Source organism: Chelonia mydas, chromosome 20 (genome assembly GCF_015237465.2).
Source record: "Chelonia mydas isolate rCheMyd1 chromosome 20, rCheMyd1.pri.v2, whole genome shotgun sequence".
Taxonomy (NCBI): Eukaryota; Metazoa; Chordata; order Testudines; family Cheloniidae; genus Chelonia; species Chelonia mydas.
The window spans coordinates 18,672,772-18,699,137 of record NC_051260.2 but is presented as its reverse complement, the minus strand read 5'-3'; the positions used below and the strand labels follow the sequence as shown (position 1 = coordinate 18,699,137).

Sequence of the window (26,366 nt, the reverse complement as noted above, 5' to 3'; positions counted from 1 at the left end):
TTGCTGCTGGGTGCCTTTTGTTTGTCTGTTTTGTATAATGCTGGTTTGTGGTGATCTCCGCCACTGATGCCGTGCGCCAAGTTTCCTAATTGCAAATCAGTTTCCTAATTGCAAAGCTGCGCATGAGACGTCAGGGAAGCTCCCAGGAACAGAAGCAATTACTTGGCAGCACCTGGACCACACCCTGGTCACCGGTTTGCCGAGGGTTAGCCTGTAACTTCCTCATAAAGAACAAGAGACTTGTGGCATCTTAGAGACTAACAAATTTATTCGAGCATAAGCTTTCATGGGCTACAGCTCACTTCATCGGATGCAGTGAAGTAGCTCACAAAAGCTTATGCTCAAATAAATTTGTTAGTCTCTAAGGTGCCACAAGTCCTCCTGTTCTTTTTGTGGATACAGACTAGCACAGCTGCTACTCTGAAACGTAACTTCCTTGTGTTTCAGGGGGAGTTGGCAAAACTCTCTGAAACTTTCCATGTTCTCCAGCTGGGTGTTTGTCTGAAGCCATGTTTAAGACCCTATCATTTAGGTGAATGCTGATAAACTGGTTTTCCATTCTTAGATACTACACATACAGACCATGTCTCTTTTCTACTTATGCAGCTGGGTAAAGAGAAACTGAGGCTTTGCTCACTTGCAGACATGTTCTCAGTGACGGGGAAGTGGAGGCAAACTGATACAATTTCAGTGCTGCTGGAAAGAAACTTTTGCAATTCCCTGGGGAACCATGAAAGCATGCAGTGTGCATAGCAAAGTTTATTGGGCCTGTCAAATAGTTGCTGAAGAGACGAGCAGGGGGCGGTAATATCTTTTATCGGAGACAAGCTTTCTCACCGACACAAGTGGGCCCTATAAAAGGTATTACCCTCACCCAGCTTGTCTCTCTAATAGCCTGGGATCGGAGTAGTCAATAGGTGGACCACCAGACACTTTTGAACAGACCCTGAAATCTTTTTATTTTCTTCTTATTATTTATTTATTAATATCATTATTTTTATTATTATTTTCTCTGGAGTCCGGACCTTGACAAAAAGTAGACAACCCCTGTCTGGGACCAATAGCAATACAAGAGCACTGCTTATAAGTAGTTGCTGAAATTTTAATCCTCTGAACAACATACGATTGGTCTCCATTATCTGGTGGAAATTCAAGACAGCATTATCTCAGTATGCTTTTTGTCTCTCAGGCTTGAAAAAGACTGAAACTGGATGCCACATGGATTAACACACACGTGTAGTTTTATTATTTTCAGTATCCTTCTGATAAAATTAATCTGCGCTGGGTGTATGAGTTGGTGTGTTCAATGAATATTGCTTAGAGGCCAGTATGTATGGATCTGTCTCGCACTCATCATAGTATCTAAGCACCTATGTTGTTGTTCAGTATGGAAAAAATAAGGATAGACTGAAACCATTTCACAGCAAAATGTTGATTGAATCAAATGTATTTGAAACCTGCTTCCTGTGCATACAGCTGTTATAAAGTGCTATGTGCATGGCTGACGCCCTTTTATCCCTCTCTCCCAGGGCCCTGGTGCCAGGGGCCTGACCCTCTGCAGAGAAATGTATTGTTATTTCTTCTGCTAAAGTTTCCCCCTTTGTTTTGGCTGGTTTAAGGTTTTGCAAATGGCTGAGGAGGGAGATGCTTACAGGCCCGGCCTTGCTGGTGTGTGAAGTAACGTGTGTGAGCCCCTAACCAATTCCATTCCCTAAGAGACTCCTCCCACCCCCCCATCTTCCCCCAGGGAGCTCTCTAGCTGTCTGTTACCCCCAGTGGTTTTCTCTGTCTATCCCTAATCTTTCTTCCTATCTTTCCTTCCTCTTGCTGATCAAGACTTTAGTTGTCTTAAGATTTCCCCTGCCCTTGCAAATTGTAATGGGCTCCCACCCCCAACTGAGCTGTGGTTGGACCCGATGGTGCCCTGGAACGACTGCATGGTGGTGTGTAAGGTCGGCATACACCTCAGCTTCCTGCTGCCGGCTCCGAAGGGAGAAGCACGGGCTTGTGGTTACACCATTTGTGACTCTACCACAGGCTGCCTCTGGGACAGGCCACACCTCTGTGCGTCAGTTTCCCCATCTGTAAAAATGGGGATGAGCACACCCCAGGAAGTAGGGGAGTATTATAAGTTAAATTCACCAATGTTTGTGCTGCACCAAGGCTCTCTGGGAATCAGAGCCATGTGTATAACGGCACGTCTTCACGAGCAACGTTTAAGCGTGCAGCCCTTTAACGTGGCTGTGTAATCTCTCCCAGCGCTATAAAAACCATCTCCACCAGGGGAGTAGCTCCTAGCACTGGGAGTGCGGGTCCCCAGTGCTGCACCACTCTCTGCACTGCCACTTTACAGCGCCGAAACTTGCAGCACTTGGGCAGGGGGCGGGGGGGGTTTCCACACCCCCGAGTGAGAAAGTTGCAGCGCTGTAAAGTGGCCGTGTAGACAAGGCCCAAGTGGATAGATCAAGAGACTGTCTTTAGCTGAGCTTTTGAATCTGGCTGCTTCTGTGTTGTGCTTTCAAATTCCAGGCCAGTTCATGCTGCATGTTTGCACAATTAGCAAGGTGTGTGGGGAGAGGTAGGTGGGGCACAGGTGATAACCAGGTTGGACTGGCTATAGTAACCTCATTACTGGGTTACCAACAATATTGTGAGCAGAGCAAATTCTGCTGTCCTGCGTGGGTAGACTCTGAAACATCCGGGAAAAGGAGGCAGTATCGTTTGCTGGAGTGGGATACCATGAATGAGGACTCCTGGGTTCTGCTCTCAGCCTTGGGTAGCAGCCTCATTAAAGGGAATGACTCATGGAAGGGAACTGCAAGTCAGGACTCATGGGGGTTCTGTTCCTGTCTCCGTCAGGCTTGCTGTATGGTTTTAAGTGAGCCATTTTACCTTTGCATGGTGTCAAGTATCAGGGGGTAGCCGTGTTAGTCTGTATCCACAAAAACAACAAGGAGTCTGGTGTCACGTTAAAGACTAACAGATTTATTTGGGCATAAGCTTTTGTGGGTAAAACACCACTTCTTCAGATGCATGGAATGAAAATTACAGATGCAGGCATTATGTACTGACACGTGAAGGGAAGGGAGTTACCTCACAAGTGGAGAACCAGTGTTGACAGGGCCAATTTGATCAGGGTGGATGTAGTCCACTCCCAATAATAGATGAGGAGGTGTCAATTCCAAGAGAGGCAAAGCTGCTTTGTAATGAGCCAGCCACTCCCAGTCCCTATTCAAGCCCAAATTAATGGTGTTAAATTTGCAAATTAATTTTAGTTCTGCTGTTTCTCTTTGAAGTCTGTTTCTGAAGTTTTTTTGTTCAAGTATAGCTACTTTTAAATCTGTTCTAGAATGTCCAGGAAGATTGAAGTGTTCTACTGGCTAAAGCACTTCAATCTTCCTGGACATTCTGTAACAGAAGTGGTGTTTTACCCACGAAAGCTTATGCCCAAATAAATCTCAATGGAGTTTCAATGAAGTCACACAAATGAGGGTCATTCTTGTCAGTTGCCAGCTTGTGCAGATCAAGGAGTGACTGGTTCGCATTCTTTTCCTGGTGCAAGGCACACTCCATTGCTGTCGACCCATTCTCCTAATCATCACGATCTGGTTTCTTGATGTCCTACAAAAAGATGCGACCGCCCCTCTAGTTCTGCAGCTTCATGAGTTTTTCAGCATGCTCACACTCCTCCTCCTTTAAGGTGCCACCAGACTCCTTGTCATTTTTCCCTCTGTGTTTCCATTACTCTCATCTGCAAAATGGGGTTAGCAATAGCCTAAGAGGGCAATGAGGATTAGTGAGTTCATGTCTAATAAGCCTGACCTTAGAACTTTGAGATGGAAGGTGCTAGAGAAGGAAAAATAAATGGAAAAATTGGGGCAGATGTTAATGGCCTCTCTCTGGCTCTGAGCTGAGCTTCGCTCCACTGCAGGGCAGTGCTGACTCCCAATTTTCATGCAGGCAGATGCCACGGGAGAGCTTCTGAGTAGCTGCAAAACACAAACGCTGGTTTCTCCAATGCAGATGTTTTGTGCCACTCAGTGTGGGATGTTGGCTGCAAAAGGAAATGATGATGGGGCTTGAAATTACATTAGGTGCCATGTACCTTCATCTTGTACAGCTTCTCCCTTTGCAAACTGCAACTAGATACTTCATATGGCTAAATAGCAGCAAGTAATGTGGGGGACGACGACGAAGAGGCTTAGGCCAAGGCAAAAGTGGTTGTTTCTTATTTGTTTTGGAAAATAATCGAGGAGAGGCAGGGAGGCTGCTCTGGATCGCTATAGCTCCAGAGGAGAAGAGTCTTGTACCCACAGTAGTGAGGAAGAGCTGAAACCCGCCCTATGTAAGGAAGGGTAACAGGCAGGGGAGGGGAGTATGAAAAGGCCTGTGAGGTCAGCTGGACTCCCAATGGTTCTCAACCAGGCATATGTGTACCCCTGGGGGTACCTCAACTCCTCTAGATATTTGCCTGGTTTTACAACAGGCAACATAAAAATCCTAGCAAAGTCCGTACAAACTAAAATTTCATACAGAGGATGACTTGTTTATACTGCTCTGTGTACATAAACTGAAATGTAAGTAAAATATTTATATTCCAATTGATTTATTTTATAATATGGTAAACATGAGAAAATAAGCAATCTTTCAGTAATAGTGTGCTGTGACGCTTGTATTTTTATGTCTGATTTTGTAAGCACATCGTTTTTAAATGAGGTGAAACTTGTGGTACGCAAGACAAATCAGCCTTCTGAAAGGGGTACAGGAGTCTGGAAAGGTTGAGTACCACTGAGCTGGAGGGATTTAAAATCAAGGCTTGAATATGGGGAGTTGGAATCCTTCTGAGCAGGAGATGGAGCTCTAGACTTCCCATTGTTGCTTGGGCTCAGTCCCTGTGTGCCAGAGTCACTTTCTGGTTCTGAGGGATTAGGGGGTACCATTCTGGATGTTCAATGCACAATTGCATGTCTGATGGCATTTGGGAAATCCAGTGCAAGCGTAGTTGCTGACTCCTCCCTGCAGCTGTACTGATTCTGCTGTCCAAGGAAAGGTCGAGCCCTGCTTAGCCTAGGATGCAAACATCCCGAGGAGTAAATCTCCTCTTCCAGAGATGACAGACCCATTTCTGTGCTGATAATTGTCACTGTTTGAGTGAGTGGTCTAATCCCTCATGACATCGACTGGGATAATTCCCTAAAATGTTTAGTGTTTTTTCCAAATAAATCAGCTTCCATTAGTCTGACTTTGCATCTGCTCTGGGCACCTGATCCTCATTGACTTCACCCAGATTGCTGATTTGGGCTTCCGCAGGGCAGTCGAGAAGCGTATTTTAAAATCTGAAAGAGGTACATGCTTCGTTGCATAGGATTTATCACCTTCGAGACCATAACCCAGCTAGTCCCATACCCTGCTTCCACCGGCAGCATGTACCTGATGCTTCAAGGAAAGGTGAACAGCCTTTCCCAATACTAGAGTGCACCTGGAGCCCCTGAGTCTTTCCAGGGTCTTCAGTGGGCTTTGGCTCAGGCTCCTGCTCAATTGTGACTGCTCAGCATGGGTGTGGGGAGGGGGAGAGTCGCTCCCTGACCCAGGCAGGGGATTAGTTGATACCCTGGAGTATGAGATTCGATTGCCCAGATTCTCAGTATTCATCTGCCCCTTGGCAGACTAGTCTTGCAGCGCCCACCCCCTCTGGAAGGATTAGTAAGTCCTGGGAACACAGTGGAGTTCAGGACCAGCCAGGAGTTACCTTCAGGCATTGAGTAGCAAAATAAACTCAACCAATTTAAGAGCTGTGCACTCAAGCCAGGAGCCACGGTGCTGGGGGTTGGGTGACAGCTGCAGGGAATCAAAGGTTTTGTCAGATTTTTGCTTGATGTTTGACTGATAAACGTCTGTGTTATGTGCTTTATTTTACATTTCTGAAGTAGAGCAGCTGGAGCAACAATAACAATTGCAGTTCTGTCTCCCACACATAGCTGCTTGGTCGGGAAGCAGATATTGCTGAGGAGGAATCCCTTATCAGATCAGGGCAAATCTCTGAGGCCTGATCTGTTTCCGGAGTTGTGCTGCATCCTCTGCATACTCTTCCTGCAGTCGATAATACTCCTCGGGCCCCTGTGGCCCAGCATCTTGTGCAGTCACTCACAGGAGTGCAGCGTCAGACACCCAATTTGTGTTCACCGTGCACTGCAGTGAACGACTGCATGAGGCAAAGGAGAATCAGGCACCTGGTTTACAGGACATGGGGGAAGGGCTGTCGTGGCTTCCGGTTCTCATTCACCCTATTTCACTTTAATTAGACTCGTGTCTGTAGCAAATGGTGAAGTTTGTCCAACCAATGCTGTTTCTTGTTTTGTATCTCAGGCTCGGTCTACTCTAGAAACACTAGAGTGGCACAGCTGTGCTGCTGCGGTGGAGACACTGACTACAGCCGCGGTGCTTTCGTCACTGTGGTATATCCCCCTCTCCGAGAGCAGTAATAGATCAAAGGAAGAGTTCTTCTGCCGACTTACCTGTGTCTGCACCAGGGGTTCAGTCAACCTAACCATGGCTCTGAGGGCGCAAAAATTTTCCCAACTGAGTGCTGTGTTCAGTGTTGACCAGGCTGTAGAGCATTAGCTCAGTGTGTCTCTCGGGGGCTATAATTGGGGGCTGCTTTGTGTGCTAGTGGTTGAACTAACACGACTCTCTCCTGTCCTCAGGGACTGTAAAGATGAGGCACTGCTACTACAACGAGAGTGTGGGGTTCTTCTACAACAACAGCCAGAAGGAGCTGACCTCCTACTGGAGGACCAAGGACGTCCTGGTCGTTGCCCTGGGCCTGACAGTCAGCGTCATTGTGCTCCTGACCAACCTGCTGGTCATCAGCGCCATCATTATCAACCGGCGCTTCCACTACCCCATCTACTACCTGCTGGGGAACCTGGCGGCGGCGGACCTCTTCGCGGGCATTGCCTACATGTTCCTCATGTTCCACACGGGGCCCAGGACAGCAGGGCTCTCCCTCCAGACCTGGTTCATCCGGCAGAGCCTCCTGGACACCAGCCTGACTGCCTCGGTGGTGAACCTGCTGGCCATCGCAGTGGAGAGGCACCAGACTGTCTTCACCATGCAGCTGCACAGCTCCATGTCCAACCAGCGGGTGGTGATCCTGATCATCTGCATTTGGGTCACAGCCCTGCTGCTGGGCCTCATCCCGTCCTATGGCTGGCACTGCCTGTGTGACCTGGGCAACTGCTCCAGGATGGCGCCCCTCTACAGCAGGAGCTACTTGACCTTTTGGGCCCTCTCCAACCTGGTCATCTTCCTGATCATGGTGGTCGTCTACACTCACATCTTTGTCTATGTCAAGAGGAAGATGACGCGCATGTCCAAGCACACTAGCTTCCACCCCCGCTACAAGGAGACCATGATCAATCTCATCAAAACTGTCATCATCATTCTCAGTAAGTTGCTTCCTGCTCTGCATGGTGCCATGTGGCTCCTTCCCTTGTCTGCCCAGGTGCTGGGGAGTAAGAGAGGGAAGGAGGTGTCCAGTACAGCTGAGATGGGGGGAGGTGGTTTTGAGCCACCCCCTGGGGCTCCTGGGGGATGGTTTGGCCTCTGGTGTAACTTAGAATCATAGAATATCAGGGTTGGAAGGGACCTTGGGAGGTCATCTAGTCCAACCCCCTGCTCAAAGCAGGACCGATCCCCGACTAAATCATCCCAGCCGGGGCTTTGTCAAGCCTGACCTTAAAAACTTCTAAGGAAGGAGATTCCACCAGGACTGCTCTAACCTACATGCAACTGCAGTGGCTCCCATGGGGGTGTTTTGGGGAACACTGACGTGCCAGTACACTATGGCTGTCTCACCTTTTCCAGACTCTCCCCCAGTGCCTCCGCCACACCCTGGGGCTGCAAGGGGGGCACATAGATCCAGCTATGCCATCCATATGCCACCGGGGGGTTCCTTCAGGCTCGGAGAGTCCTCAGACCTGCTGGCTTTTCAGTTAAAGGGGCAGTTGAGGGGCTAAGAATCCAGCCCGCTGCCCCGTAAAAAGAGGGCTGTTGTTTTTTATTAGTTTCCTAAATGTGTTTCAGTGACACAGCCAGTATTGTGTAGAGGAGTTGATCACCAGCTGTCTATCGCAACCGTCTGTCTTGGAAGACTGGTGTCAGTGCCAAAGCAGTTCTGTTACTGAGTGTCATGCTGCAACATCACAAGTGACTAAGGAAGTCCAGTTCACAAGTGACAATCCTTGCCACACATCGTGCAGGTGTAAAGCACAGGGTCCGAGGATGGAGCTGGGCACTACTAGCGCTTGAGACCGGTTGCACTTTGCTCTCTCTCCGCCATCCCTCTTCAGCCTCTTTGACTCCAGAGTAGCCTGTTCCCTGCTGCATCTTCCCAGCTTGGGATGTTGATTTTGAAGGGTTTCAAGTCCCTCTTGCAAATGTCTGTGAACCTGAGCCTAGGTTGGCCAAGTGGCCTTGGAGCATCTGCAGATCCTTCATACAGGAGATCCTCTGGAATGTGTCAGTCATCCATCCGGTGAAGATGTCCAGAGTAGTGATTAGACTTGGCAATTTTGGCATCAGGAACTTTGGTGTCTCACTTGATATTTAGAATATGGCGAAGGTGGTGGGTGTGAAAGGTATTTAGTCTGCTCTCACACTTGCTGTAGGTGGTCCAGGTCTCACCGTCATGCTTGAAACGCACGTCTGGTAGATATGTATCTGGGCGTTCGCTGTTCGTTTTCTGTTATCTCCCACACATTGTCAGTTGGCTGAATGTGGTAGCTGCCTTTCCAGTTCGAGAATTCAGCTCCTTATCTAGAGTTCAGTTATCCGATACAGTTGATCCTAGATAGCAGAACTTATGCATCACTTCTAGCTTGGTGTTAGCTATTGAAACGTCTGGGGCAGTCAACATACCTTGTTCCATAACCATTGGACTAACCGTCCGTCTAAAGAAAATAAATCCATTGCAAGGTCTACCGACGCTGTAGCATCTGAACGCTTTCCAGAATCACCACGCACAGTATAAAATCCATCACGGGGTCCACTCAGCTTCCTTCCTCCTGACAGCCACGTGGAGAAATGATCCTTTATTTCTTCTTCCTTCCACTCCTTGTCTCACCCCTGTCTCTCCCTTTCCTTCTACCTTTCTTTTCTTTGCTGTTGTTGAGGGAAGGCCCAGCTAAAGGGGTGAGTTTGGCATTTGCCCCGGCTTCTAATTGGAGCACCTGGAAGAGGTACTTAGGAGGGTAGTGCAACCCTCCAGTTCTCTTATCTCCATTCTCTGTGAACATGGCCAGCAGCTATGGCTCTTAAAAGAGCCTGAGGTGGTGGGGGAAGAAGATGTGATGCTCCATCAGAGAGCAAAGGCTGAGCTTTGCCCAGCGCAGACCGGGAATGTGAGCTGTGTATTGACATCACACCCCATGTCTGGCTGTCTGGGGGTGGGGGTGCGCTTTGGCAGACACATGCTCTGTTCAAAGTGTTCTGCTCTCCTAAGGGGGGGCGTTGACTGTGGACGCCAGTGGAGTTGGGAGCAGCTGTACTGGTGTGGAGGCTTCTAGAGAAGCAGTCCTCCGTCTCTCCTGCCACAGGCACCGACTTTCAGCTTTCCCCGGGTGTACTCCAGCCCCACTCAGCGTGGAGGCCCCGCCCCCACCCTGCTCCTTCCCACGAGGCTCCACCCCTATTCTGCTTCTTCTCACCCCCATACCTCCCCCTCCCCCCAGCGTCTTCTGCCCGCCACCAAACAGCTGATCAGCGGTGGGCAAAAGGCGCTGGCGGGGGAGGAGCTGGTCGGCGTGTGGCCGCTCGCGGGCGGTGAGCATCCACTCTTTTTTTATTTTTATTTTTTTCCCTTGGAGCACCCACGGAGTCGGCACCTACATCTCCTGCAATACAAGGGGATAAGGATGATGAAACCAGATTTCACTCTGGTATTTTCAAATGGGCCAGGGGAGATTTGTGCCCCACTCTGGTCCAAAGTCAGTGGGATTTGGGCATGTAACTCTCATAGGGTCTTTGACACACCTGACCTGGGTCCTGCCTGAGGTTTGTACTGAAACTGCAGTGAGAATTATATCACTGCAGAGACCCTGAAACACCAGGTACTGTCTGCTCTGCAGAAACATTAAAGCCGCCAGACGGAGCTCTCTGTGAGACCCCCATGGGCCAAACTCCCTGTTGGTATAAATTGGTGAAGCTCCATTGAATGCAGCACAGGTCTGGCAAAGTACACCAAGATAATCTGCCCAAGGTTTGTCCCAGTCTCCTGGGCCAGTGTTGTGCATTGTGGCTGCTGCCCTGCACCCCAGAGGCAGCTGCATGTTAGTGTTTTTGCGTGTATATAGTCTCTAACGGTCATTAGGGAGTTTGGGTTGAAAGGCATCAGACATAGGTGGAATATTATTTATAATTATAACCATTCAGGCTGCAGCACCAGTACCTCAGTATTGCAGTGCTAGGGCTTCCCTGCAGCGTGCACAGCTATTGCAGGCCAGGACCTTGGTGCAGAGTGCCTGGCGACTGCAGGGCCAGTGCAGGGAAATTTTCTGATTTTTTTTTTTTTTTTTTAATTACTTGCTGTCCCATCCTTCATGATACAAAGTGCTTAATGAAAATGAAATAAACATGTTAAGCGCCTCTGCTAGGGTGACCAGATGTCCTGCTTTTATTGGGACAGTCCGGATATTTGGGGCTTTGCCTTATATAGGTGCCTATTATCCCCCATCCCAATTTTTCACACTTGCTGTCTTGTCATCCTAACCTCTGCAGCCCAGCTCACATCTGAGCCTATGGTCACGCTCCCCAGCTTGCAGTTCTCTCCTGATAAGTGCAGAATTTGCTCAGTCAGGGAAACCTTCAAGCTGCAAACAAAGAAGCTACTCCCTGGAAACTTCTGCTGGCAGAGCTGGGGAGGGGGCGGGGGCAGCAGGAATCTGAGTTGTGTGGTTCCTTGGTGTCTCCCTGCTGGAGGAGAATGAGCGCTCGCATCCTGTTGCAGCTTGCTAACACAGTGCTACGGTTTTGTGTGTTTTCCTGCCTTAGCTCAGTGGTTCCCAAACTTTAACAGCTCACGAACCCCTTTCACTAAATTGTGAAATCTCGTGAACCGCCTCCTAAAAATGAATATGTCCAGGGATTTAAGTTTAAATTTCGTCCGCAATCCGTGGGGCTCCTGCTGCTGGACGCTGTTGACTGCCCCGGTCAACTGAGCTCCACTGAGCTCGGGCTGCAGGTCCCGCTGACCACCGGGGCTCAGGCTGCAGCCCCAACTGCCCGGCCCCACTCTCCCTAGGGCTCGGGCTGCCAGCCCCATGCAGAGCATTGGGACTTGGGCTATTAGCCCAAGCTGCCCGTCCCCGCTCTCGCTGGGGCTCGGGCTGTCTGCCCTGCAACGGGGTCCCACCTGCTGCCTCTAAGGCCCGGGGTCCCCTGGCTGCCATGACTGAAAATTTTCTGGCGACCCCCCGTAACGTTCTGCGAACCCCAGTGTGGGAACCACTGCCTTAGCTGCATGCGCCCCCCCACCCCCACCCCCCATTATGTTCTGCTGCCAGCAGCATGCCCATGGTTGCCGGGAAATCAGTCAGGTGCTGTAGGCCAGTTCAGCAGGGGTGGAACACGTTTTATTTGTTTTGTGCAGTCAGTAACAGGGCACGTTATTTCCCACCCCCCTAGAACAGTAGCTAACTCCACTGTGGGTGGAGGTTACTGGGACAAACTAATTTCAGTGCGACTTCGAGGCATCATGCTGGGAAGGAGGAAGGATTTCTGGCTGCTGGCAGGGATGCTTACCTGGGTGTCTAAGCTGGTGGTGGGGAAAAATCCAGACCTGACCCATCTTTCTGCTGCTAGGATCCCCTTTCCTCCTCTTTCAAGCCTTTCCTTGCTCCTTGAACTGGAAACCAGCAGGGGAGAGCAAGGTGAGCCTGGAGGAGTGGCTCTGTGCAGGTTTGCAGGGAGCTGGGACAGGTGGCCAAGAGGAGATGATCGGCTCTTTGTGAGGAGCGGGGGCCTTCTGCCCATCACATGGGGGCTGTATGCAGGCAGACGGAGAGGAATTGACCAAAGCCCTTGGAATTTCTGCAGTGAAACCCTGGGTTCTGCCATCACCATGGGACTGACATCAGGGAGAAAATGGCAGAGCCAGCTCTTCACCCAGACATCTGAGAAAGTTGGGGAAGGGAAGACCTTTTTTTACTCCTCAAAGCTGGGAAATACCCATTCATGATACGGCTCAGCAGGGTACCGCCAGAGCAGCTAATGCAGAAATTTTCTGCTCTGTTAAAACCCTGGGATAATTTCCATCCCCTTAGCCCGGCTCCACAGCCTTCTGCAAACTTGGACTGTGCACAGAGACATATTTTGCCCCTTACGAATTGGCGGGTGTGGTGGCTGGTAGGTGTGTTAACAAGGAGGGAGGTTAGAGACCTGCAGGGGCAGCAAGTGTGTGACAGACTCATGTAGGACACAGATGTTAAAAATGGGGTGCAAAGGTCTTAGGATGAAACCACTCAGAAGGGGGCAGGGGGGACTGGAGGAGACAGGGAAGATGCAGCATAAGGATAAGGAAAGGCCCAGTCCAACATTTCCCCTGAGTCCAGGCCCCTGGCCCTGAGCAGATTCATCGCTGACCAGACTCCCCTGTGTGCTCAAATTGAGAGCCCAAGGGGAGGCTGGGCAGCAGGAGACATTATCCCTCGGTCCAGACAATGTGGATGAAAGCCATGTCCTAATGGGGCCGTGGCAGATAACCGCCTCTGTAGAGTCTGTACTGCCGGAGCCCTTGGGGGATTTCAGTGGCGTCAGGCCGGGGTCAAAGCTGTTTGCATGGCTCTGACAGCGAGACAGCCCATTCTTGTTTAGGCTTGTGGGCGCGTGTGTGCATGACGCATGGTCCCTTGGGTGCCCTGGAAGTCTCGGCCCTGGCCTGAGCACAAGGATGGAGCGGGCGGATGGTGTGAGGCACTCGCATCATGTTTGTGGGCCAGGGCAAGGTGACGGGAGGAGGGCTTCCTCGGCCTTCCATTGCCTGATCCTGCCCCATGTACCTCTCTGTTCTTCCAAAGACAGACCTGCAACGGCACGTGAGCAGATCCCAGCAGCCGCAGAGGGCACCAGGTGGTTCATAACTGGGCCATATTCTCTGCTGTTGTAACTCTATTGACTGTACTCGAGTTGCATCAACGGAGACTTGGCTCAGTAATTAACACCCCTGTGCTTGCTCTGCAAAATCTGGGGAAACAGCAAAACTGAAACAACTTATTGCTCATTAAAGGAAGCCAAAAGCATCTGGTTAATATCAGTGTTCAGGAGTTCTGTGTGGGGAAAGGGTGTGTGTGTGTGTGATGATGATGATGATGAAGAGAGAGAGCTTCTGAAATGGATAATCTTCAGGGAACTGTCAATATGGGGTATGTGAAAGATGCTTTTGGTTTGGAAAAGTGTTTCGTTTTGTATTAGAGGGAGCAAGGTGAATGGGTGGGATGGCAAATATGGACTTTCCTAAAGCTCGTGGATTTCTGTCTTCTCGATGACATTTAAGGGCTTGGATTACCAATAACTACCCAGAAGAGCTCTCTGTGTGAACACTCTTATTCCAGATTGAGTGTCCCATGCAAGCTCTTATCCCAGAACAGAGGTAGTGAGTTAAATGCACACCCTACCTTTTGCTGAAATAACTTTCCTATGGTATGAGCCCCTAGACAGAGCTTTTGTAACTGGGGGATGAGAGTGAGATCACAGGAGAGGGCCCAACAGCCTCAAAGAGGTTGTTGGCGGGCCACTATGGGGACTTAGATTTTCCAAAGAATTTAGCTCCCATTTAGGCACTAAAACATGGGTGCGGGTGTTCAGACGCAAGAGGCTGGTGCATTGGGTGCAGCACTCCTTTGAGAGTCCAGCCCCTTTGTTTAGGTGCTGAAGAGGCAACAGAGCTCTTCAGGGAACTTGGCTCCAGTTGTGGGCACTCTGCCCTGGAGAATTTGGCCCAGCGTGCATGGGCTGGAGACAGGCTCTCTCACAAGCTGGGGGCATCAGCCCTCCCTTAGTGATGCACTGGTGCGCATACTTCTCTAAAGGCTAGTATTCAGCTGAGTGCAGAATTTCTTTTTGTCCCCCCTGCTCCCTCTGAAATTAGAACCAAAGCAATGACCCTGGAAGGAAGTTTATTGGAGTTGCAGAGAAACCCAGCCTTGCCCAGAAAGCAGCTGCTGCTGCCCTGACCCCCCACCAGTGCTGCCTTTTTCTTTTTCTTTTAATGAAAGGTTTTGGAGTCACTCTCATTTTGCAGCACCCTTGTGGCAGTTTTTCTTCCTAGCAGATGATTTCCAGTAAAGGGTGTAGTTGAGAAACTCCCAGTGAGCACTGTTCCTCCTGCTCCACCCTCCCCCAGGAGACAGGCCAGGATAAACCCCTGGTGTAACAAGACACATCCTTGAATGCTAGCGGGGGAGTGTGTGGTTTACGGCAGCCTCAGAACTAAACGCACAACTGCAAATAGCAGGGGGTTCAGAATTCACAATAATCACCCTAGAAATTCCTTCCCTCTCCCCCTCCGCCTCATTCATCGACAGAATGGCCATCCTTTGTCCTTCGAAATCCTTCTGCTAAAGGATTTCCCAAACAGTAGTTTGCAGTGGTGTTGTAGCCATGTTGGCCCCAGGATATTAGAGAGACAAGGTGGGTGAGGTAATATCTTTTATTGGACCAACTTCTGTTGGTGAAAGAGACAAGCTTTCGAGCAACATGGATCTCTTCAGAAGACCTTCAGAAAGAATACAGGAATTGCCAGGAACAGACAGACCTAGGTGCCCAGCCAGCCCTGTCTTCCATCTCTGACTATGGCAAGATGCAAGAAGCTCTGCAGAAGGAAGTGATGGGATAACCTACCCCCAGGGGAAGTTATCGACTCATTACAGCCAGAGGATTGGGCTCATGTCCTAAAACAGGAGAGTTTAGATCGCTTCCAAAATGCTTGGTTATTTATTTAATCCTCGCTATTATAATTATGGATATCCTTGTTATGCCTTTGAATGGCCAACCCTTTTTTTTTGAATCCTGCTGAGCTCTTGTCTTCAATGAAATTTTGTAGCAATGAGTTCCATTAGATTGTGTGTGAAAAAGTATATACTTTTTTCAGTTTTGAATTTGCCACCATTCAGTTTTCCTGAATATCCCCCAATTCTTGTGTTACGAGACAGGATGAATAGATATTCCTGAGTTACTGTCCCTATGTGTACAGAATGTGTCTATAATTTGAGTCCCCAAACAAATGTCTTTGTTCCCAGTCTGATCAAATTACAGGAATAAAGGGAAATGACCCTTAAGAACAAAAGAACGGCCATACTGGGTCCGACCAATGGTCCATCTAGCCCAGTATCCTGTCTTCTGACAGAGGCTGGTGACAGGTGCTTCAGAGGGAATGAACAAACCGGGGCACTTTGAGTGATCCTCTTCCCCTGTTATCCAGTCCCAGTTTCTGGCAGTTGGAGGTTTAGGGACACACGGAGTATGGGGTTGTCTTGGGTAATAGCCAATGATGGACCTGTCCTCCATGAACTTATCTAATCTTTTTTTTGAACCCAGTTATACTTTTGGCCTTCACACTTTCTCACTGGCAAGAAGTTTCACAGGTTGACTGTGTTGTGTGAAGTACTTCCTTTAGTTTATTTTAAAATCTGCTGCCTATTTATTTCATTGGGTGACTCCTAGTTCTTGTGTTAGGTGAAGGGGTAAATAACACTTCCTTATTCACTTTCTCCAAATCATTCATGATTTTATGGACCTCTATCATATCTCCCCTTAATTGTCTCTTTTCTAAGCTAAACAGTTCCAGTTTTTTTAATCTCTCCTCGTATGGAAGCTGTTCCATACCTCTAATTGTAGTTTTCCTTCTCTGCCTCTTTTCCAAATCACATATATCTTTTTGAAAGGATGCGACCAGAACTGCACACAGTATTCAAGGTGTGAGCATATCACATCCTCTCTTCTCTTAGGGAAGCAATGCCAAGCTTTTCAGTCTCTCTTCAGAACAGAATTTTTCCAGGCCTTTGATCATGCTCCTCACCCTTCTCTGAACCCCTTCTAATTCTGCAATGTTGTTTTTTGATATGGGGTGACCAATACTGCACCCAGGATTTCAGATAATGAACCACTGATTTATATAATTGTGTTGGGATATTTTCCAGATTATTACTTAATCATCCTATTTTGTTTGCTTTTTTCACTGAAGCTGCATATTTGAGCAGAGATCTTCATTGAGCTGCACACAATGACGCCCAGGTCTTTCCTCAGAGTTGACAGAGTTACTGTAGAAACCTGTAAGGTATATACATAGTTCTGTTGTTTCCTCCTATGCGCATTTCTTTGCATTTGTCAATTTAGCATTAATTAACTGCGTTTAGTAACCCGCTCTCCTTCCCATGGTGGGTAAGTCAGTTCGTCATATAGATAGCAAAACTGAGATAAAAGCTAGCTGAAAATTTTCCACCTAAAATGACTTTTTGACAGAAAGTCTTTTTTGCAGAAACAGACATTTCTGTCGGAAATAACCTGCTATAGTTAACCACCTCTTTCAGGTTTTCTATGAAAACCAAAAATTTGAATATATCTTTTTAATCTCATTCTCTTTGTTTTGTTGGAGTGGGGGGGAACATTTCCTGACCAGCTGTGGAGGCAGGAGACTCACCCAAGGCCCTGACCCCCCAGCAAGTCAGAGGCAGGAGTCCTGGTGCCTCACTTTCTTCTTACAGCTTTTCTTCTCTTCCCAGGTGCCTTCGTTATCTGCTGGACTCCAGGCCAGGTGCTGCTCCTGCTGGATGGCCTGGCCTGCGAGAGCTGCAATGTGCTGGCAATGGAGAAGTATGTCCTCTTGCTGGCAGAGATCAATTCGCTCATCAACGCCATTGTCTACTCCTATCGGGACAATGAGATGCGCAGCACCTTCCGGAAGATCCTCTGCTTTATCTGCTACAGGAATCCCAAATACTCTCCCGCGTCGGTCAAGTCCAACGTCCCGAAACGCAGGATTCTCTCTCAGAATGGCCATTCTACCATGGACTCCTCGCTGTAGGAGCCTAGCTCAGGGTTCATCCGCATCGCTCCATAGTGACCAGCCAAGAACAGAGACCTGGGGTGACCTGTTTGTCAAGCAGAAGAACCTTTTAAAAAAAACTAAACTTGTTTGAAAGCATAAATGTTTGGATAAAGAGTAGGGTCCGCAGAATAGGGCGAAAAGCTGTTAAGGCCGTGCCAAGCAGTGCCTTGCTTGGCAGCGACAGACTTGGAGTTACATACCCACTATTAAAGAGGTGCTGTTTTTAACAGCATTGTTGATTTAATCTAGTAGCCTCCAAAAGGCATGCTGCTTGTTAACCGAGATGCTTGTACAAGTATTTCTACATGAGACACGTATTGTCTTAGTTCTTCAGTATTACTACCTACAGGAATGGTCGTTCCAATGCTGTGGTATTCCAGGGCCAAAGCCCAAAGTCCTTTTGCTTAATTTGTCCTTACTTATTGAAATCAGCAAGAGCTTTGCTTGAGACTTTTGCCTGAGAGACTTCTGACCCACAGATTTTGAAAATCCTGTTCTCTTCAAGGTGTCTCTAGGGAAGATCTAGTTTATGTGAATTCCTTTATGAGAAGCAGTTTGTTACTGAATTTCCAAGTCTTGTGGGCTTTTCCAGATTGCCCGAGGAACACCTCCCACTTTCCTGAGCTAGAGAGTTATGCTGCAGCTAAAAGCTCCAAGAGCACTGGTGTTTTGTTACATGTACTACACAGTACTTTATAGTCTTGACTGCAAATTCATTGCCTTTTCATGAAGATGCAGTGAGTCATGTTCCCATGAAACTAACCCTTTCCACTCACTAAGAGCCCTTTCGACAGCTTTGTGTTGGAGTCTGAGGCAATCAGCACTTTCCCCTAGTTTTTAATGTGCAGATTGTAGCTTAACCCTCAATTGTTCAAATAGCATGTAAACACCATCATTTCAAATGTGGTCTGAAAGGCGAACCAAGACCTCTTTTTGTCTCCGCGCAGCACAGAAACAAGAAGCATTTCTCACCATCAATATGCTTAGAGCCAAATTCTCTGCTGGAGTAACTCCATTGATTTCAGTGGATTTATAGCACCAGAGTATTTGCCTCTTGAAATGTATGTGAACCCTGTGATAATATAAGTTGTGATTGTCATTTTGGTGCCCCCTACTGGAGGCAGACATTTTGCTATAGAGAGAATATTTGTGACACTGGCTGTGTGGTAGACTGAGCAATTCTCCAAACTTCTTCCATGTCATTAACAAAACTTTAGGGTGAGATTTGCAAAAGCACGCAGTGTTTGCCTGAGTCTGCTCCCACAGTAGCAATGGGGGTTTTACCCTTGGCTCCAGTGGGAGCAGTGGTAGACCAACACCTATAACCTTTAACACAAAATATTTAAACTTTTAAAAATTAAAGAGCCTAATCCTTTCAGGTGCTGAGCTCCCTCAACTCCCACTGACATCAGCATGTCTCAGGATCGGGTCCAATGTTGTTTGGGGGATTGCCAATGTTACAATCGTAGTTACTTCTGTTTAGCTAGATGACTGTCACGAGCAGTGGCTCAGAAATCCAGATACAACTAAGAAACAGCTTTCAGACATGTTGCATAGCTTAGTCATGCTTGGAAAGCTTTTACCTTTTAAACTTCCGTGTCATGGGGCTGAGAGAAAATGGGCAGTGCTTTGCTTGATTGGCAGAGGATTTTTGTATCTAAATATTTTCCACCAAAAAGAAAAGAGATTAACCCTGTGGAACAGCTGCAGTTGCACCCAAGGACTTTACGGGCTAAATTCTCTACTGGTGCAGATTAGCACAGCTCTGTTGAAGTCAATGGCCAATTTCCACTAGCAATGAGGTGGATCCTATATTTGTAGACTCCTGGGTTTTGTCACTGGTGGTCTGCTGTGCCAGTTCAAACCTAACAATTTTCCTACAGCTTCTGCAAAAAGCCTTGAAGCAGCGAGGCAATAAAAGTTTCCTCTGTCAGAAAAGCAAAGGAAAATTATCTTTGAAATATTTGTCCAGGCTTCCTCTTTTATTAACAGGGTAAAATAATTAAAAGTGTGCATTAGTTGTGGTGTTTAGCTGTGGGATTGGTACCAAAATTATTTCCAGGGGAAAACCATTGGCTGTGTGCTGGTTATGAATGAATCTTTGTAGCGGATGAAATGACATGCAGCCCTTCAAGAACTGCAGTTGGCTTTTATGCCCAATTGGGCCTTTAATACATTGTGCACATTCCTCCCAGAGAGCTCAGCTAACTAGCCTGGCCTCACCCAGTCTGCTGGGCTGCAGCTGTTGCACTGTTACAGAGAGCAATTAAGTCCACTCTTACAAGTAGTTTCCTGCAGGTGTCTCAGTGGAGGAAGGGAAGTTAATAATAATAATTAATAATAATTTTCCTTTATTTGACACTTTACTGCCACCATATAGAAGCTCATTTCTTTGTTTTTCTGTATTTTTAACTAGTTTATTTAAAACTAGCCTGAGGGCTGAACCTGTATTTGCAGTGACAGATTGTTGTACGTGAGTTCTTGTTGGTTCTAATGGCTTGTGCCAGCCAGACACTCCCCTCTGATTGCCCTGCCTTAGAGCTTGTCGGTACTTTATCTGTAACAATGGAGCTGGAGGGTTGAGTAATGACTATGCAAAAATTCAGCCTATGATTTATTCTCCTTCTTCAGAATGCACCTCCCCAACCCAATAAAGACAGTGACTATAAAGAGAGAGACATGGCCCATATCTCCTCTGAATGACAGCTGTCACTCATTCTGAATGGAAAGAGAGTGGCTTGAGTCTTTAATGAGGTTTCTCTTCCTGAGTGACTTAACCCTTAGAAATCGAGCTGATTTCCAAGTAGATCTAATAGGTCTGGGAGAGGGAAAATAAGCGTAGAAGCAAGAGTGGAAAGTGTCAGATGAAACTTGAAAGAAAAGGGAGAGTCAGTGAGTCAAGATTGGCAGGTGCAGACACAAACCACCTAGCAATGGAGATAAATGGTGTATATGGAGTCCACGTGATCAAAAGAGGACCTGAGGCTGTTCAGTACTTGGTACAAGAAATTCACTTTCCAGGAAACACACAGCCCTTATCTAATTGCATGGGGACAGGAAGTACCTTTTATGTTAAATTTCCCATTCTTCTTGGTGAGTCTAACGACATGCTTTGCAGAGCAGGTTGTAATGTTTTCTACTAAAATGTTAGCTTCGTAGAGGCAACTTACAGACTCCAGAAATAACTTTCTCATTGCACATGAATGAGATGCTGTAAAGTGCATGTGAGTTTTGTTCTTTATTGTCACACTGGATTCATGACACACTGTACCTGTGCTGTTCATTTCACCTCGGTTGTCTTAGCTCAGTGTTCAAGACAAAAAAGGAGGCAATATTGACAGCAAAGCTAGCATCCCTTGCTCTCTTCATCTCAAGAAGAAAAATAATGGATTTCTAATGTTGAAGTATGAACCTCCCTTTGAAGTTTCATCATCTACTTTTTCAAACTTCTAATGAGAAAATCTTCCTGCAGCCTGAAATTGGCCAGCATTGTATTGCTCTAGATGTCAGAGATGCATGTGGCTATTACAGACTCATTGACCATTGGGTAGAAGGAAGGAAAAGACACCTAGGAGCTATTTTTAAGGGATCAGATATGGGATATGTGAGAACACACAGCTTGATCAAAGCTAGTCCACGTGGTTCCAGGAATGAGGGGTCGTGCCTTGCTGGCGGGCTGGAATTTTTTAAGCAATTTACTGCCTAAAGTCATACAAGGGCAATTCTGAAAGGAGGCTAACATTGAAGGTGTGGTGCAAGTTTTGTTTGTTGGAACAAAAACTGGAAGAAGTGGGAGAGATGAGGAATTGTTTAATAAGGGGAAATTATTTGTGAAGATCCCAAAGGCTCACCCATCCTTCTGCAACTCAGTGACTTGGGTGATGGCTGGATAGTAAAACAGCTTTAGTATTGTGGGCAGGGCCAACTGAAAGGGAGAACCCTAGCAGGCCAAACTCTCCAGATACACCTCTGCTCCTTTAAGAGGGTAGTAGGTATTTTCAGTTCTCATCTATTGTTGCTCAGTATCAAGCAGCTGGGAGCAATAGAAGTCTAGAGTTATTTTTAACAAGTAGAGAACACTTGGGCTAGGCAGAGGGAAGTTGTCTAAGGCTAGCCAGGAGACAGCCAGTGCTTAGAGGATTATGGGGTCAGAAAAGCAATGGCTCAAAAAGCTTTTTTTTCTTTGTGGCTTGGGACATGTTTTAATATAGTTGCAAAGCCTGGCTTCTTTCTGCCACGGAAAGTGCATGCCCAACAGAGGTAATTCAGGAAAGAAAGATCACATTGACTTTACATCAGGTCTTTCCTGCAGTATTTCTGTGTGTGAGAAGCTTTCCATTGTGCGCTGTAAGTCATACAGGCAATATTTGGTTTGGCTGATATAAACGTACATACATGCTAATCGCAGACATCAGTTGAGTTTCCTGAATACAGGTTGCTCAGGGAATCACAGGTAAAGTCATTTGACAGTTGCTCTTGTGCACAGCGTATGGGTGTGAATGCTACATGGGGAGCGGAAGTGAAAGAGATCATCCAGGGCTCGCATGCTACAGCTCAAGAGCCCAACTTCCAAAGGAGCTTTTGAATGGAGCCCCTTTGCAGCCAGGTTTGGCTCTGGGCACCTTGAAACTGTGCTGGGAAGGAAGATTAATGACATCAATTCAATTAGCAGAAACCTTAAACCAGGGCCAGAATTTCCTAACTTGCAAGCCTAAAGTTAGATACTGAGCTGGTGGATAAGTAGTCTCATTTTCAGATGGGCTTAGCCCATGCAGCTCCCATTAGTGCCTGACCTTAGGCATGCAAATTTGAAAAAATTGGCCCAAAATCTTATCTGCTCTGCATGAACAGTAAGCTCCTGATTCCCATTCACAGTAAGGCCCCTCTGCATGCCAGAGGGGCGCAGAGGGACCCTGGTGTAAATAAAGTGATCATATGAGGCAGTGATTGCAAGAGGGGTGGCCTTGGCCTAGCTCCCTGCACTTTTTTGCAGTTTGTAGTGTCCCTGGTTGCACTGTAATTGTTACTGTTAGTAAAGAAATCTTAAGGGAATGTCTCCATTGCTGTATCGTAGACAGTTGTTCTAATACTACCTGCCATAAGCCAACCTACAACTCCTGGGAGTTAGGAGGAGCTTTCCAGTGGGCAGTTTATCTCATAACAGCCACTGCAGGGTCGCTGGTGCCTTCACCAGCCACCATTTGAGACTGGGCTGGCTGGATGCTTGCTCTGAGCTGGGCTGGCTGTTCCTGTGTTTCTGCATTCCTAGAACCCCACAGAGACCGTGTCACTGGGCTGATTGTGAAAGGAGAACCGCCAGCTACATTTAAAGTGTCAGAGCTATTTGTTTTTAAAAGCGCTCAGATACCAAGCTTATGGGTGTAGTACAAAACGATAGACAGGGAGAGTCAATGCTGCTGTGGGTCTGTTCATGACTATCCCCAAGTGATTCAATAACCGACAGTGCAATGGGAAGGTGGAGACTTCGCGCTTGAGAATTGCGTGTTATGTCCATGTGAAAAACAGCCATGTGAATAAACTGGTAATTCACATATTCTATGAGCTGACCTCTTGTCCAAAGTTGGTTTTCATAGATTCATAGATATTAAGGTCAGAAGGGACCATTATGATCATCTAGTCTAACCTCCTGCACAACGCAGGCCACAGAATCTCACCCACCCACTCCTGCGAAAAACCTCTCACCTATGTCTGAGCTATTGAAGTCCTCAAATCATGGTTTAAAGACTTCAAGAAGCAGAGAATCCTCCAGCAAGTGACCCGTGCCCCATGCTACAGAGGAAGGCGAAAAACCTCCAGGGCCTCTTCCAATCTGCCCTGGAGGAAAATTCCTTCCCGACCCCAAATATGGCGATCAGCTAAACCCTGAGCATATGGGCAAGATTCACCAGCCAGATACCCAGGAAAGAATTTTCTGTAGTAACTCGGATCCCACCCCATCTAACATCCCATCACAGGCCATTGGGCCTATTTACCATGAATAGTTAAAGATCAGTTAATTGCCAAAATCATGTTATCCCATCATACCGTCTCCTCCATAAACTTATCGAGTCTAATCTTAAAGCCAGATAGTTCTTTTGCCCCCACTGCTTCCCTTGGAAGGCTGTTCCAGAACTTCACTCCTCTGATGGTTAGAAACCTTTGTCTAATTTCAAGTCTAAACTTCCCAATGACCAGTTTATATCCATTTGTTCTTGTGTCCACATTGGTACTGAACTTAAATAATTCCTCTCCCTCTCCGGTATTTATCCCTCTGGTATATTTATAGAGAGCAATCATATCTCCCCTCAACCTTCTTTTAGTTAGGCTAAACAAGCCAAGCTCCTTGAGTCTCCTTTCATAAGACAGGTTTTCCATTCCTTCAATCATCCTAGTAGCCCTTCTCTGTACCTGTTCCAGTTTGAATTCATCCTTCTTAAACATGGGAGACCAGAACTGCACACAGTATTCCAGGTGAGGTCTCACCAGTGCCTTGTATAACAGTACTAACACCTCCTTATCCCTACTGGAAATACCTTACCTGATGCATCCCAAGACCGCATTAGCTTTTTTCACGGCCATATCACATTGGTGGCTCATAGTCATCCTATGATCAACCAATACTCCAAGGTCCTTCTCCTCCTCAGTTACTTCTAATTGATGCGTCCCCAGTTTATAACTAAAATTCTTGTTATTAATCCCTAAATGCATGACCTTACACTTCTCACTATTAAATTTCATCCTATTACTGTTACTCCAGTTTACAAGGTCATCCAGATCCTCCTGTATGATATCCCAGTCTCTCTCTAAATTGGCAATACCTCCCAGCTTTGTATCATCTGCAAACTTTATTAGCACACTCCCACTTTTTGTGCCGAGGTCAGTAATAAGTTTTGAAAGCCTTTGATCCTCCTTTCAGGCCACAATGCAAACTTTCAAGCATCGAAGTTTTAGTTGGATGGTTTAGTTCTACATTTGCCTCTGAGTCATGGAGTTGCATCTTTCTTTTTTTTAAAATCCGATTTTTATAAAAGGTAATACCCATCCATCCTACAGCAATTAGACCAATGAGAGTGCACGTCTCCAAGTTACACTCCTCTAGAGCATTACATTATCCATCCAAATGTATCTTTTAACATAACTCTGTATATGTGACACAGAGCTTAGATTAAACACCCAGAATAATGAATATCAATGCCCAGGCATTAAGAAACTAAATAATAAAATAATTCACACCCCCATCTCCTCACTCCCCACCCTGGTGCTGTATATAATGAAACAAACCTGCAAGTGCAGAAGACTTTTCCCCTCTAGTCCCCTGACACTGGACCCTCAAAAACTCTTAACTCCGAATACTGAGTTGTCTTGGCGTTCTTGTGCCATGTGAGCACTCTCCATGTCTGTTGGCGCCAGTGAGAGCTGTGAATGTTCAGCCTAACTTGGGGCATCCCGATTTTAGCCTGGCCTTACGATTTCCAGCTTCTCACATGGTTTTATGAACAGGGAAAACTAACAGTGAAAAACTAGTTCTAAAATGTATTTCAAATGTTCCTTTGGTGGTGGAGTCGGGGGGTTGGGGGGGCGGTTCACAAGCACCCACCGGTGCCAGGAGAAGTTGGGGCCTATGCTTACCAGCTCCTCCAATTCTCACACGGAGGGTCTCCATCGGGTTGGCATCGCAGCATCTGCTATGGGCCGTTTACAACAGATATGGAATCAACATCATCTTAGTATTACAATCAAGTTCAGGATTTATTCGAGTTGTATCCTTCCCATATTGTTGTACGGCTGCAAAACATGGATGTAGTCTGCAAGGGGCTCTTAGACTTAGAGGGTGTCATGAGGCTGTTTGTGTCAGGCTGGCCAAAGAAATAAAATCATCTGTCTGTAAATGTGGCTTTCAAAGCCCAAAATGGGGCAGGGACCAGCCGTATTTGGAAAAGTTTATGTTGGAAACTAGTGGAAAATGTGCCTTAAAAAGAACAGGAGTCCTTGTGGCACCTTAGAGACTAACAAATTTATTAGAGCATAAGCTTTCGTGGGCTATAGCCCACTTCATCGGCTGCATAGAATGGAACATATAGTAAGAAGATATATACATACAGAGAAGTTTAGAAGTTTCCATACAAACTGTAAGGGGCTAATTAGTTAAGATGAGCTATTATCAGCAGGAGAAAAAAACTTTTGTCGTGATAATCAAGATGGCCCATTTAGACAGTGGACAAGAAGGTGTGAGGATACTTAACTTAGGGAAATAGATTCAATATGTGTAATGACCCAGCCACTCCCAGTCTCTATTCAAACCCAAGTTAATGGTATCTAGTTTGCATATTAATTCAAGCTCAGCAGTTTCTCGTTGGAGTCTGTTTTTGAAGCTTTTCTGTTGCAAAATTGCCACCCTTAAATCTTTTACTGAGTGGCCAGAGAGGTTGAAGTATTCTTCTACCGGTTTTTGAACGTTCTGATTCCTGATGTCAAATTTGTGTCCATTTACTCTTTTTCATAGAGACTGTCCGGTTTGGCCAATGTACATGGCAGAGGGGCATTGCTGGCACATGATGGCATATATCACATTGGTAGATGTGCAGGTGAACGAGCCCCTGATGGCGTGGCTAATGTGATTAGGTCCTATGATGGTGTCACTTGAATAAATATGTGGACAGAGTAGGTTTCTGGCTTTGTTGCAAGGATAGGTTCCTGGGTTAGTGTTTTTGGTGTGTGGTTGCTGGAGAGAGTATTTGCTTCAGATTGTGGGGCTGTCTGTAAGCGAGGACTGGTCTGTCTCCTAAGATCTGTGAGAGTGAGGGATCATTTTTCAGGATAGGTTGTAAATCTTTGATGCGCTGGAGAGGTTTTAGTTGCGGGCTGAAGGTGACAGCTAGTGGTGTTCTGTTATTTCTGGATCCAGTCCGTCAGGGCTTTGGTTCCAGCCTGCAGGATTGCCACCCCCGTGGCGCCGCGGAGCTAAGGCAGACTCCCTGCCTGCCCTGGCCCCGTGCCACTCCTGGAAGCGGCTGACACCACGTCCCTGCGGTGGGGGGGAAGGGAGGCAGAGGGCTCTACGTGCTGCCCTCACCTGCAGGCACCGTCCCCTGCAGCTTAAAAGTGAGTCCATGTGACAGGTTTCAGAGTAACAGCCGTGTTAGTCTGTATTCGCAAAAAGAAAAGGAGTACTTGTGGCTGTAGCTCACGAAAGCTCATGCTCAAATAAATTGGTTAGTCTCTAAGGTGCCACAAGTACTCCTTTTCTTTTTCCATATGACAGCAT

General features: G+C 47.0%; 1 protein-coding gene and 1 long non-coding RNA gene across 14 annotated transcripts in view; one reads left to right on the top strand and one right to left on the bottom strand.

Annotated features, from left to right (window-relative positions):
• LOC122463370 overlaps nucleotides 1-3,690 on the bottom strand; it is a 28,798-nt gene extending 25,108 nt beyond the window's left edge. The window contains exon 1 of the long non-coding RNA XR_006286648.1: nucleotides 3,584-3,690. This is a non-coding gene — a long non-coding RNA (uncharacterized LOC122463370). The remainder of the gene's footprint in view (nucleotides 1-3,583) is intronic.
• LPAR2 (lysophosphatidic acid receptor 2) overlaps nucleotides 1-22,663 on the top strand; it is a 42,127-nt gene extending 19,464 nt beyond the window's left edge. For 8 of the 13 annotated variants that reach the window (XM_043532515.1, XM_043532512.1, XM_043532514.1 and 5 more), the window contains 2 exons: nucleotides 6,705-7,448; nucleotides 16,776-22,663. In XM_043532515.1, coding sequence (XP_043388450.1) covers nucleotides 6,716-7,448; nucleotides 16,776-17,077 — 1,035 coding nt within the window. In that variant the 5' untranslated portion in view covers nucleotides 6,705-6,715 and the 3' untranslated portion in view covers nucleotides 17,078-22,663. Of the gene's footprint in view, nucleotides 1-4,564; nucleotides 4,578-5,848; nucleotides 6,456-6,704; nucleotides 7,449-8,085; nucleotides 14,186-16,237; nucleotides 16,331-16,775 lie in introns of those variants that run through there. The other 5 variants (XR_006286647.1, XM_043532517.1, XM_043532516.1 and 2 more) reach the window with 5 other exon arrangements.
• Nucleotides 22,664-26,366: the final 3,703 nt, after the last annotated feature.